The sequence below is a fragment of the Bacillus rossius genome, chromosome 3 (assembly GCF_032445375.1).
Source record: "Bacillus rossius redtenbacheri isolate Brsri chromosome 3, Brsri_v3, whole genome shotgun sequence".
NCBI lineage: Eukaryota > Metazoa > Arthropoda > Insecta > Phasmatodea > Bacillidae > Bacillus > Bacillus rossius.
In genome coordinates this window covers 120,882,521-120,895,344 of record NC_086332.1, presented here as the reverse complement: position 1 = coordinate 120,895,344, position 12,824 = coordinate 120,882,521, and the positions used below count along the sequence as shown (strand labels likewise).

The 12,824-nt window shown below is 37.3% G+C and overlaps 1 protein-coding gene across 4 annotated transcripts in view; it reads right to left on the bottom strand.

Moving 5' to 3' along the window:
- Nucleotides 1-12,824, bottom strand: part of LOC134531206 (muscle-specific protein 300 kDa) — a 602,384-nt gene that overhangs the window by 327,551 nt on the left and 262,009 nt on the right. For all 4 annotated transcript variants that reach the window (XM_063366862.1, XM_063366865.1, XM_063366863.1 and 1 more), the window contains exons 34-38: nt 10,066-10,209; nt 9,790-9,929; nt 6,903-7,101; nt 1,835-1,996; nt 609-773 (exon numbers count right to left, since the gene is read on the bottom strand). In XM_063366862.1, coding sequence (XP_063222932.1) covers nt 609-773; nt 1,835-1,996; nt 6,903-7,101; nt 9,790-9,929; nt 10,066-10,209 — 810 coding nt within the window. The remainder of the gene's footprint in view (nt 1-608; nt 774-1,834; nt 1,997-6,902; nt 7,102-9,789; nt 9,930-10,065; nt 10,210-12,824) is intronic.

Here is a 12,824-nt window from a genome sequence, read left to right as displayed (position 1 = left end):
CGTGGGAATGAAATAAAATGGTGCATATAATGGGAAAATATAAAAAGCAGTATTGTGAAATCGGGGTTCTACTGTATTAACCTTAAAATAGTTATGAACACAGCAATATGCTGACACAGATATGTTTTGATACTTTAAGAAATACACATTGCACACACATAGATGTCTCTATTACTGCTTATTACAAAGGTGAAGCTCATACCAAAACATAGATTGAATATAGTAGTTAATCACTCTACAGGTAAAAATATTTATAAAACAATAAAATTCAAGGAATCATACCAAAATTCAAGCACTTTCCTGATTTTCCAAGGCCAGATAAAATTGAAGGGCAAATCCAGCTTTTCAATGATTCAAGAACATGTGGCCACCATGCACTGTTTTGGTTCAGAGTACTTTGGGGGAAAAAGCTTATAAATTACGTATTCTTCCAAAATGATGGTTTATCTTCTTGTAGGTAATTTTTAAACCTTCGGTTTGTATTGAGATTTAACTGTATAAGTTGTAACCTACTCCTTGAAAGACATTTGGTCTTAGAAAAGTAATGAACACTCGACCTTCCACCCACAGCGTGTGCAGCACTGACATTGGCAAAGCAAGTGCCTTACCTTGACAGTTTCTAGCCTCTTGCTGACGTCTGCCTTCTCGCCACTGACGTCATCACAGTCGTGCAAGCTGTTAGCCTGCGTGCTCAGCCAGTTGCTAAAGCTCTTGCACTGGTTACTGAACTCCAAGTGCCTCTTCACACATTCTTCCAAGTTGTCCAGTAGATCCTAACACACCATTATATTATTACTTTACATGACTGTAATGTTTTACACTTGTACAGGCTTTTTCTTCAACTAAAGTCATTTCATACAGACTGGTGCAAAATAAACTTATAAAATTAAATTAAGTGTTATTCACACTAGTGAAATAACTATTTACCCTTCCCAAATATTAATTAGAATAGACGCTTTAAATACCAATAATTGAACTTGTTGAATGCTAAAACAATGTTAGCAAAAATTATCTCTTGACACCAAAAGGACTACAACACTCAATGAAATTGCAAATAATAGGATAATTCAGAAAATGATTAAAGTATCCCACAGTTAATACATTAAAAAAAAAACTGAAAAAGTTTGAATCAGACTCGTGTATCGAAGGTTTCACACCTGTGTGAATATCAGTTTTCTAGTTTGAATAAAATATGAATATGAATGTCAAATTATTTGCGAATATGAATTTTGAATTTGAATAAGAATGTGAATTAAAATCCCACTAAAAAAATTGTTCATGTCATGTAACAACTTCTAGAAAATTAGACAAATAATATTATAGGGAAAGTTTAGTTAAGTTGAGTCAGCTACAGTAATTATAGGAAAAATGTTATTATTATTTCATAATTTAAATTTTTTAACTTAACCAATCAGCCAATCAACTGAAATGAACCTCTACATATTGATCCAGAAAACATTTTTACTACAGTGAAACTTAAAAATTTTGGCTGTGTGTGAGCAAAGCACATAATTTAATGGAATGTCTTCTTATTAATAGTGACAGACTGCTACAAAAAGTTTTTCCTGTGAAATAATACTTTTTAACATTGAATTGTAACTGTAATAATACTATCATAAGACACTATTTTATTGACATAAAAAAGTTTAAAATTTACTAGACATAGATTACATACAAAATAAGAATTTTAATGTTAACAATGCAAGTAGTTTCAATCTGTCAATAGTGAGCGCCTTTAATCTGTATTGCAAACTAAAAGTGAGACACACTATATACTATGCGAGCCCATGCACTTGTCAGACAGCCATCCGAGCGAGCAGTGGGCGGTTCTCACCTGCGACTTGGCCACAATGTTGTGGAACAGCTGCTTGATCGACTGCAAGTACACATTGAGAGATTTGTCCTGCGTCTGGTCGACCAGTTGCTGGGCCTTGTCACACACCGACTCCACCAGCTGCTGGTGCGACATGATCTCTTGATGCATCATCTTGTGGTTCTGCAACACCAGCTCATGCATCACTGACCAGCCTTCCGACATGTTGCACTCGGTCACATCATACAATTACTGCAAAATTAATACCAAATTCTTTCCAAAAAGAATTAAAAGCTAGATAAATGTGATGCATTTAAGAAAAATAAGTACGGTAGATTTCCGATTATAATAATCGGCAAGGGGCCAGGGATAGCTGAAAACACAGTTAAAGCAATGTCGAAAAAAACTGTTGAGACGTAATTTACAGAAAAAGTCATTACGTATCACTAAAACATGGCCGTATTTTACGTCTAGCTGGTAAATAATTTTTAATTTTTGTTGAATGTCAAGAACATGTTTATTACTGAACATTAATGTCTAAATATTATGACAGAAAAAATACTGCTGCGTTGCAACTGCTGCCTTGAAACTAGCAGGCCAGTTTCGCTCGCACGAGTCACGGAACTGCGCTGTGCCGGCACCAACCTGCGTGCACTTCACAAGGGCACGCGAAACACAAGTGCACATGGCTTGCAGGGGTGCGTTTATAATTTGCACAAGCAGTATCAAAGTTCATGGTACGTACTATTACTTACCAACTATGTATGCACTATGTTTGGCAGCATTTTTTGTCTTGAATCACAGCATAAATTGCTCTGCCACATCAATTTATCACAAATATAACAATCGAAAATTATTTTTGTGTTTATGGCTTATGGAAATGAAAAATAGAAAAGTTAACCCGCAACTGGATAATCCGAATCTGGATAATTTGGAGTCTACCTTACAAAGAAACCAGTGGTGGACCAGCTTCAAATTTTGTGTAGGGCAGATGACTGCATGATTTGTGGCATGGAATAACTCTATAGTTAAATGGGAAAGCCCTGAAATTTAATTTTAAAAAATACTAGCCCCTTACAGACTGTTTTAACGTGTTTCCAACATATTCAAATTCAACATTAAAACAATGATTTGATCTTTTTTTTTAATACAGTAGATTCCTGATTATCTGGGGTAATGACTGCCAAGCGGTCCACGGATAATTGAAAAACACAATTAAAGCAAAGTTTAAAAAAAACCTTAACTTTTTTTATTCCGACTATCTACATAAACACTGTAACACACGCCCCTCGAAATAACGCCCTAATTCGTTCCAGTAAAACACAGTGCTAATAAAAACAGCGCTAGTCAAATTAGTTTTTTTCAATAGCAGTATTTTAATCCAAATAATTTGTTTACCAGTCAGGTTAGTATGCTTGCTGACTACCATTTTAATCAAGACACTACTCCCATTAAAATTACTATACAGTACTAACACGTGTACTAATTTAAATAAATATGAAATAACATTTTGAAATTAAATCACCTAAAATTAAATTTAATAATTGACGTACTGCATTGTTTAGATAATAAGTAGGGCCTGGAAAATTTCGGTGTTTTCAGTATGCAAAAAGCGGTACTTTCAAATTATAAAAGCGGTGGTTTAAAGTCGGTATTTTCGTTATGCAATGGAAATTTTACCGGTATTTTAAATGTTGACTAAATTGTGCAGTTATTGAATATAATAGTTTACATATTTAATAAACAATCCATGTATACTAGGAATAGACTAATATGCATAATAACAGCCAATTAAATCCAAAACAGTTACACAAAACAGACACGTTGCTATAGATGTTTGCAACTACAAATTTTCTTCTTTTTTTTCGGCTGCCGATGCCACATGCTTAGCCGACTTTAGGTGTTTGTCAATGGAATCTTTTCTTTCCCATGAAACTTTACAGTTGCAAAATTTGCACATCACTGTTATATTGTCAGTACAATAAAACCCGTGTTTCTGATACTGATATGCTCGTATTTAATGGAGTGGAGGAACACGGGGTTGCCACTTGAACAAACCCCAGCGCACAAATGAGAAGAAACTTAGTGCGAACTATACCCCAGATCAATTTTGAGCATCAAAACCATACACGAACACGGCTTATGTAAAAATAAGGTAATTATGCTGAAACACAAGACTTGGGTTAAAGGATACTTTAACCTTGTGTGGATCAGGTAGAAAACATTCGGCTATAAACGAAAGAAATAAGAACAATGCTATCCTGAAATGCTGAGACATGTTTTTGGAGTAGATAATCACAGCGACAGACCGACAGGATACGCTCCTGCCCTTGCCGTCAGCGATGTTTATTTTGACAGCTCAAGCAATTATCTTTTCCACGTCCCTTCGCAGCGTAAAAAAAAAAAAAAAACACGCTGACAGTTTCTCACGCAGAAGGTTGAAATAAGGGAGGGAATGTGTTGAAATGTTAGTTGGAAAAGGAGGTGGGGGGGGGGGGGTGTGTGTTGTTTTTACATGGTTTGTGGCTCTGGGAGGGATGAGCCTTGAAGAATTAGCAGGGGATGGGAGAGGCAAGCGTCACGTCACGTATGACGTCAAGCCGCCGGGCGGGTAAGATAACATGACAGCTGAGACGGCTTTTCGTGCGATAGTGGACGCGCCGAGCTCGGCTAGACAATGCCGCGTGGACAGTCTAGAGGGGTGGTATCTATTTTTAGACGTCTTTTGTATGCCTGCCTGCCTGCTTACAGTACAGCTCTCGCCAAGATAAACGTGAACACAGCGCCCAACAAAGTGTAACAGACTTGTTTTTCAGCCGATTTTACTCAAATTTTCGACTTTCTCTGCTCAAATTTTTCATGTTTTCTCAAAAAACGGTCATAAAAACGGAATGGACGCATCAGAGGGGGGGTCGCATCGGCGGGATTCTACTGTAATGGTACTTTTCGGGGATATATTCGCAGTGTAATATAGAAATGTTGTGGTTTTCGCGAATGTACTTACTTTTCGCGTTTTCCTGCGAAATTCGCGCGAATTTTCGCAAAATTCGCGATCGCGAAAAATTCCAGGCCCTAATAATAAGTCTTGGGCATAAAATTCCTATGTAGGTGCTATCAACATTTTTCAGTTACAAAATATGTAATATTGTTTTTGATATAGGAGATATATTTAAGTTGTAATAAGATTTAAAAAGCATTAACTTAAAGTTTTCTATTATTTAAAAGATTATTAAACCTGTTAACATAATTCCTAACACTGCTATTTACTAGATGCATTTCTGCCATGATTCGCAACTAGCGAATCCTAGGAGGTGAGAGGTAAACTAGTCCTGGATGCTTTTGGCTTATCTCTCCAGAGTTACTGCTGATACACCAGACATGCGGGATGGTGCAATGTAAATGTTGGCTGAAACTCTGGTGTTATTGGAAATAAATATACAATGAAGGAAGTGAATAGCTATTGAGGAAAGAGAAAAATATTGTTTGATGTTTCATCACATTATTAATTAATTGCATTACTAATTAAATGCATTGGCTTTAATGTTGAACAAGTGTCGTTGCTATGGTGTGCGAATGGAAATAAAAAATTAAAAAGGCAAAAATTCTTTTTATGGTTTACGGAAGTAAACTATGCCACTGTTAACCCGGAAACCGGATAATCCGCACCTGGATAATGGGGAGTCTACTGTATAGTGTATTTAAAGAAAAAAACAGACATATCAAAGTATATTTTTAAAAAATCATAAATTTTATAAAAAAAAATTGAAATACATAATTTCAAAGGTGAGGTGCGGACCGGAGTAGATATGTTTTGTTTCCAATCTGTTTTTAAAAGTTCTACGGAATTTATGGAAAGTATTAGGAGGGGTGAACCATCGCCCCTTCCAGATCATTGCCGCTATAAGAAACCATTTACTCATTTTCACATTTTAGACCACTTTTCAATAGAAGTCAAGAGTCAGTTACATATTAAATATGGATGAACACTGAATAACTCCTTGCATTTCCATTAGTTTTGTTCTGGTTTTCTTGAGGAGTTTACAGAGGTGTTGCACTGTAAAACCCAAGGCTCTGATTTTTATCCACAAATTATGTAACAAAACTTGAAACTGACAAAACAGTAGTACAAACAACACAGATTTTCTCAGTGCATTAGCTGCGGGAAGTGGCATAAGTGACGCAGTTTACAGGCAGAGCGTGTATTTTTTCAACTAAGCTTTTCCCATAGCTGAGAGGTTTCCGAAGGGCTAGGAGTTACGGCAGAAGAAGAAATAAACACCTACAAAGCAATGAATATGGAGATTTGCAAAAAAAAATAAATAAATAAATAAAAAGGTTAAAAATACAAAATATGTAGCACAGACCATTTTTGTTCATAATTAAATTTGCAACAATTCTTTGCATTTTTTCTCTACGATATACCACTTTCTAGATACTTTTGCCAGAAATTGTGAAAATATAACATTCACAGAATGAGAGCCTATTTTTGTAGGAATTTGTGTAAAAAATGAAAAGAAAAAAATTAGAAAATTATGTTCAACTTATTGTTACTGAAACTATTTCAGGTTTCTAACAATAAATAACCTTTTGTGAAGTGAAACTTTTTACAGCCAATAGAGTAACATCAGAAACATAGGGTAACAGAAGTTGAGTACGTAATGGCGTTAACGAAATGTAAGAAACTTTATACTTTTCCATATCTTTACATAATTTTAATTAATTTTGCAACTCATAATTCTCACCTCTCAACCAACACTGAGGTTGCATCCGGTATTAGCATTAGAACTGTAACAATTTGTATAGATATATTCAAAAGGGTCATGTATAATATTTTAGCTAGCAGGAACCCATTAATTCATTCTTAGATTCCATTGAAGACATAGATGAACACTAGTAAATAAAGGAGGTTTATTTTCAACGCATAATTATTCGGATTTCAAATATCAGAGTACTCTAAAATGTGAAGTTTTACTTCTAATGTGCGTGGTGGCCACACACCCATGGCTTTTTTTTATGTTTTTTTTTTATCAATCTAACTTTTCAACTTAAAATGAAAGGCAAGTTGTTTTTAAGGGAAGAACATGGGCACCTGCAGCTGCGCTCTCTTCTCCTGCAACGACGCCTTGAGCTCTGTGTGCTGGGCCATCGCCTTCTCCACGTCCTTCAGCCACTTGGTCAGCTGCTCCTGGGACAGCGTGAACTCTGCAAACTGCATCAGGCACTGGTCCAGCTTGTGCGTCGACCCCTGCAGCTTGTCGGAGAGCGAGTCCCACATCGAGCGCAGGGTCCTGTGACAGAGCAGCCACAAACTAGCGTTTAACACGTTCTTGGGAACGGCCTTTAATGCCTCCCGCTTTATGGTAATTACATATTTTTCAGCACTCAACTAATTTCTTCAAGTGTTCATTATGTGCACTGGGTCAAATGTTGAGCTAGCTGATAGGTCTGAAATGTGACAAGTATTTGAGACCATGAATTTGTAAATATTCCAAGGCCAATCTCTGACTTGTTTAGTTTCGGTTTTGCAACTGCATCCTTTCTTTGTACGATATTCCCTCCCATGAAGTCTTCCTGGAGCCGCCCCTAACACAAACCCTACATATGCTAGTTCCTTCACTTTTATGAAAGTTTTGATATTGTCATACGACAGCTTGTTTCAAACATACTGGCTGTACTTGAAGTAGTCTCAAGTAATGTGGAACAAGGTTTAAATTTTGAAACTTTTAAAAATTATTTCTGTTATTTACTGATAGCTTTTTAATTTGAGGTATTAATGGCAGTAAAGATGATAAGAACATGAAAACCAGTACATATATAAGATATTATAATTACGTGGCAGCAACGCATGGCCAGTAGGCCATTTTCAGCTTAACAAGTCTTGGTCAGTGGCTCGCCACTACTAGACAGCTAAATAAATTGAAATAACAAGATAATATGTTCTTGAAAAACTTCAATTGATAAATTATATTTTTTAATTTCTAGACTGAAAGCAGATATATTAATATTATTGTCTATTCACAGTTTCTTGTAAATATGTTCTACCACAAATCAATATGGTATTTAATCAGTGAGCAGGAGAGGTGGTATATTTATAGTTAATTTTTTTAGAACCTTACAAGATACTAATTGGCCTTCTAAATTTAAAAATGATTGATTAACCCTTACTATTGGAAAATTGGCAACCCCTCTTAAAGTTGGTATTAATATTGGACAGTTCGCTATTTGTGAATCAAAACTCACACACATATTTATTGCTACCTGCATATGAATTGCATATTTTATGCCAATTTTTTTGTGTAAAAAAACTGTGACTCATATGCAAATTTTGGGTAAAAAAAATAATATTGTACTGTGTGGTTGAATACAAGTGTAACTAACTAACTTATGTTGGTTTTTAATAAATATAACTCCACGAATAAGTATAAATTATTTAATCACAATATCTCAGCAGTCGCGTGAAGTTCGGTGAACAGCGCAGTTATTGTACGTGTGCCGTGTCTGCCGCACGACCGGTCGCGGGTACCGGCAGTGACTTGTCTGCTGTGCTGCGAGGGAGAGGAGAGGAGAGGAGAACCAGAGAGAGAGTGTGTGTGTGCATGTGCGTGAGGCCATTAGTGTTGATGGTTTTCCCTCCCTCTCTTCTTTGTAAATGTGTAGTGAACTGGCACCCACACAATTAACGTGTTTATTTTGTCAGGTGTTCATGATGCCACTGTGCCCAATCATTATTGTTTTTTTAATGAGATTTCCCATGCTTTCAATTGAACATAACATGACAATACTGCAGCCATCGCTGGTGTTTCTAGGAGAACCTCTTATATTTCTCCAGCCTTGCAGTAAACCGCGTGCTAGTTTTTATAGACAGAACTGTCAAAGAGTAACTTGCCACCTCTTCTCTCTCCGTGACAAAGGGGGATGAGTAAAAAAATAAAATATACTGGAGGAAAGGGAATCAAGGGCATAAAAAAATAGCAGTATTCTCCTTTGTTTTGGTGAGAAGTACGGGAATTGGATGGGTCGAAAATATGGGGGGGGGGGGGGGGGGGGTTGAAGTAGGCCGCCTCACATCCTCCCATAGTATACAAAGAAGAGCGGAGGGTCAGTGCCAGTTGTCATATTTCTTACGAGCTAATAGGCTGAGAAAAGGAACACTTCACTTGTATCCACGGAACTCTAGTGAAGACAGATATATGGTGCTGCGACCCATATGCAAGGGTGACATTTACGGTGAAAATGTTAGATTTTTGACCCAAAATGAAGGGTACAACCCATACGAAGGGGCGACCCTTCTGCAGTAAGTACGGTATTATGTCTTACCTATGGTTACAAAAGCTAATAAGTTCAAAACTGGATACTGCATCTGTTGTACATGGAGAAACACTGAAACCATAGATAGCATAGCATAGATAGCACTGTCTCTCAAGAATTGTTCTGAAAAATGACGAAAGATTCAAATTTACAGAGTCTCTTATGGCATATTTGTTGCTGCAGGTGTTGTAAAATCACTGTGTAGACGTGTACATTTATTATTATATTGTATAACATAAAGCGTCATTCCTTTCATCAACTGCACCATGTTAAATGGGAAATTTGCTCTCTCAACTGAAAAATTTTTTTGAGCTTGTATAAATGCACAGTAGTTAACATCAGGTACTCAGATTTAATTATCATTTTATAGTAAAGTAACAGATTTTTCAAATAATGTAAGAATAAATTACTTATTTTTATTTATGTGCAGAATCCAATGTTGTGACTTCTGAATTTGCCACAAAAAAAATTAATTGGTACATATGGAAAGCAATTTTTCCTGAAGGATATTTTTTTCCCACTGTTCAGAAAGTGTTATTTTGATGATAGAATTTTATTACTTATTTTATTCAAAATTTCATAAGTGGATGTATTCTCCTTGTCCCTCCTTTGGACACAACTTAGCTACAGGTATTCCTGGCTGTGATATTCCAACACACACACAATACCTGAGCTGCTGCCTGATTATCTCTCGGCCATCCGGAGAAGTGTGAGCATACAACTTCTCCCCTTTGTCAACCAGAGTGTCGAATTTGGCACTTTCCCTGGACTTCACGTCTGCCAGCTCTCGAATCTTCTTCTGACGATCCTAAAAATTTGAGCATTTATGCCAATGCTCTTAATACAATGCACTATTTATTCATGAAACATAATTTCTGTCATGTGCTCACACAATTGCAATTGGATATATAAAGATATGCAAAAATCGTAAAAAATAATCTCACCTGAAGTACAGTCAAGTCACCCACAATTTCGCTCAACTCTTTCAGCTCAGCATCAGTTCTTGAAAGCCATTCCAAGAATGCAGCATGTTCGTCACTGAAACTTTTATGCTCTTTCACAAACTGCTCGTATCTCATGACTGATTCCTGGAAAATATATAACAAATTCTTGTACTACAATATTTCACATTACAATTCGACCTTATGTACTAAACATACTTCTGGAAGCTTTCTGACTAGAAGAGTAAAAAACTGTTTGGATAGAGGCTCAAAAGAGTAATTCTTATGGAATTCAACATATTGATGCAGGCCATGATGCCAAAAATACCAAGGCCACCGGAGCTTTACTACCTCAAACCCATCGCTCTTGGTATGTGCATATGTACCATGTTGGTAGCAGTGAGGGATGATCTATTCATTCTCATTCTCATCTCTACTTGCTTCTTCACAGGACATGAGTCATAACCACCTCATGTCTTAACAAATGACATTGAAAAAATCAAAACTAATTGTCTGCCTAACCAGACCTTGGACTTGCTTCCTTCCACTTGTAATGGACTAGCACATCAGCTACCAGACTGACTGGACTACCCAGATCCTTTACCATACCACCCAATATCAGCTTGGGGAAGAGCCATCACTGTTCTAATGCTGTTTCACTTGCGCCTGTCATAGCACCCCTGCTTCAAGGTCACCTACATCTCCCCCTGGCAAGAACAGTGTACACAAGTCCCTTTGTTTCTGCAACTATCCCATAATCAAGCCAGGCTGGTTGCTAGCTGTTGTTCAGCACAAGATTCTATGAAGTCTACTAAAGTCAAACCTCTCTGAAACGACAGCTCACGGTTCCCAGGAATAGGGTCGTAATAGGGGGGGCCGTAATAGATGTTTTCCGAAATTTTCAGTTCATTTAAAAACCCCACCCCCCACCCCTCCAACCCCGCTACTCGCTAAGAAACCAACTGTACAATGGCAGGATGATGTCACTCACAATGCTAGACGGCTTTGCTTTAAACCCACTTCAACCTTCATGACAAGTCCCTCGCCCTACAGGCCACCTCTAAAGAAAATATGTCAAAAGACAGTTTATTTTTACTGGTTAGTTTACATGTACGTATTCTGCTTGCCGTAGTTAAATGCACTAGAACCCCGATGTCACGAACCCCGGATTTAACGAATACATAATCGGGAACCGTCAAAAATTGGACATTTGGACCAAAATGTGAAAATCAGAAAAAATGAAAAAAAAAAAACTAAATGAAAGATTATTAAAATCTGTTAATTTTAACACACAGCGTATTTTTGTGTCTGCTTTAATACTTCCTATAATGTTCATGTAAGAATAACAAAAAAATAATGGGACATTTCCATTAAAAATATGGCAGCTGTAGGTTCTGCAACGCGAGTGGGCGCACACTAAGCTCGCCCGGCTGGCTGGCGGCAGCGGCTTCATGACGCAATAGCTCATCCCTCCCTCCCCTCGTTCACATTCTTCAAGGCTAGCTCATTCCTCCCAGACACATAAACCATCTAGTGTCCTCCCTTGTAACACCCCAACTTCACTTCCTTTGAAAAACCTTCAGTGAGAAAATGCTCATTTCACCCTCCCTTCTCCCATAAAATTGGGCTATTATGAATGGTGTATTAAAGCGGTGAGGGAGAGGTCAAAATATGTCACTTTTCACACCAAGTTCGAGTTCAGTCATCTCTGGCAAGGAATTTACAAGCTTTCAAAATTAAATATAAATGTATTTTAATAGCAAGGGTCCTATGAAAAGGAATATACCGAATAAAATCAAGCTGCTGTCACCAAACAAAGCATAAAACAACCCGATACATGGACGCTTTGTTATTGCTCGCGCGAGAGGCGGACACTCGCAAAAAGCTAAACGTAAACACGTTGCCACAAAAACCTTTATCTGCACCCTGCCGGCAAAGGGGCGTGGAATGGGGGTTGTTAAGCGCTGACAGCGGCCGTAAACACGTTGCCACAAAAATCTTTATCTGCACCCTGCCAGCAAAGGGACGTGGAATGGGGGTTGTTAAGCGCTGACAGCGGTCGACAGGAAATGGTATCTATTTTTAGAAATGCGCTGCCTACGGCAGTACAGCACTCGGCAAGAGAAACGCAGTAACACGCTACTCACCACAAGAAACTTATTTTCCGTCCGATTTTCTTCGGATTTTCGGTAATTTTTTCACGGTTCCTCGAAATCGGGTTGTAATAGAGAGGTGGTCGCAATAAATGGGGTCGCAACAAAAAGGTTTTACTGTATATCCTACTAACATTATAAACGCGAAAGTTTGTAAGTATGGATGGATGTTTGTTACTCTTTCACCTAAAAACTACTGAATGGATTTTAATGAAACTTTACAATAATATAGCTTATACATCAGAATAACACATAGGCTACATATTAATATGAAATTCCATCCTTAAGGGAGTGAAAAAGTGATAATTTCATTTTATAACAGAAAAAATCATAGGTCATAGACATACATATAGTGAGTGAGTGTCATTTCTCTATGTCTGCCACATGATCATACACAAGGTAAGGTCTTGCAAATTTTATTTTTCTCCTTGGTGAGACCAGCCCGCTTAGTGGAGCACACAGTGGCTAGCAAAATGAAGGTGCTAATAACAGTTTGGTTCTTAACTTCATCAATAGATAGAGTTGCTTTGAATTTTAAATGCACCATCGTTTAATGCGTTTGTCATGTCTTTAATTTTCGTTTGTACCGTATGCGTTCCTATACCATTT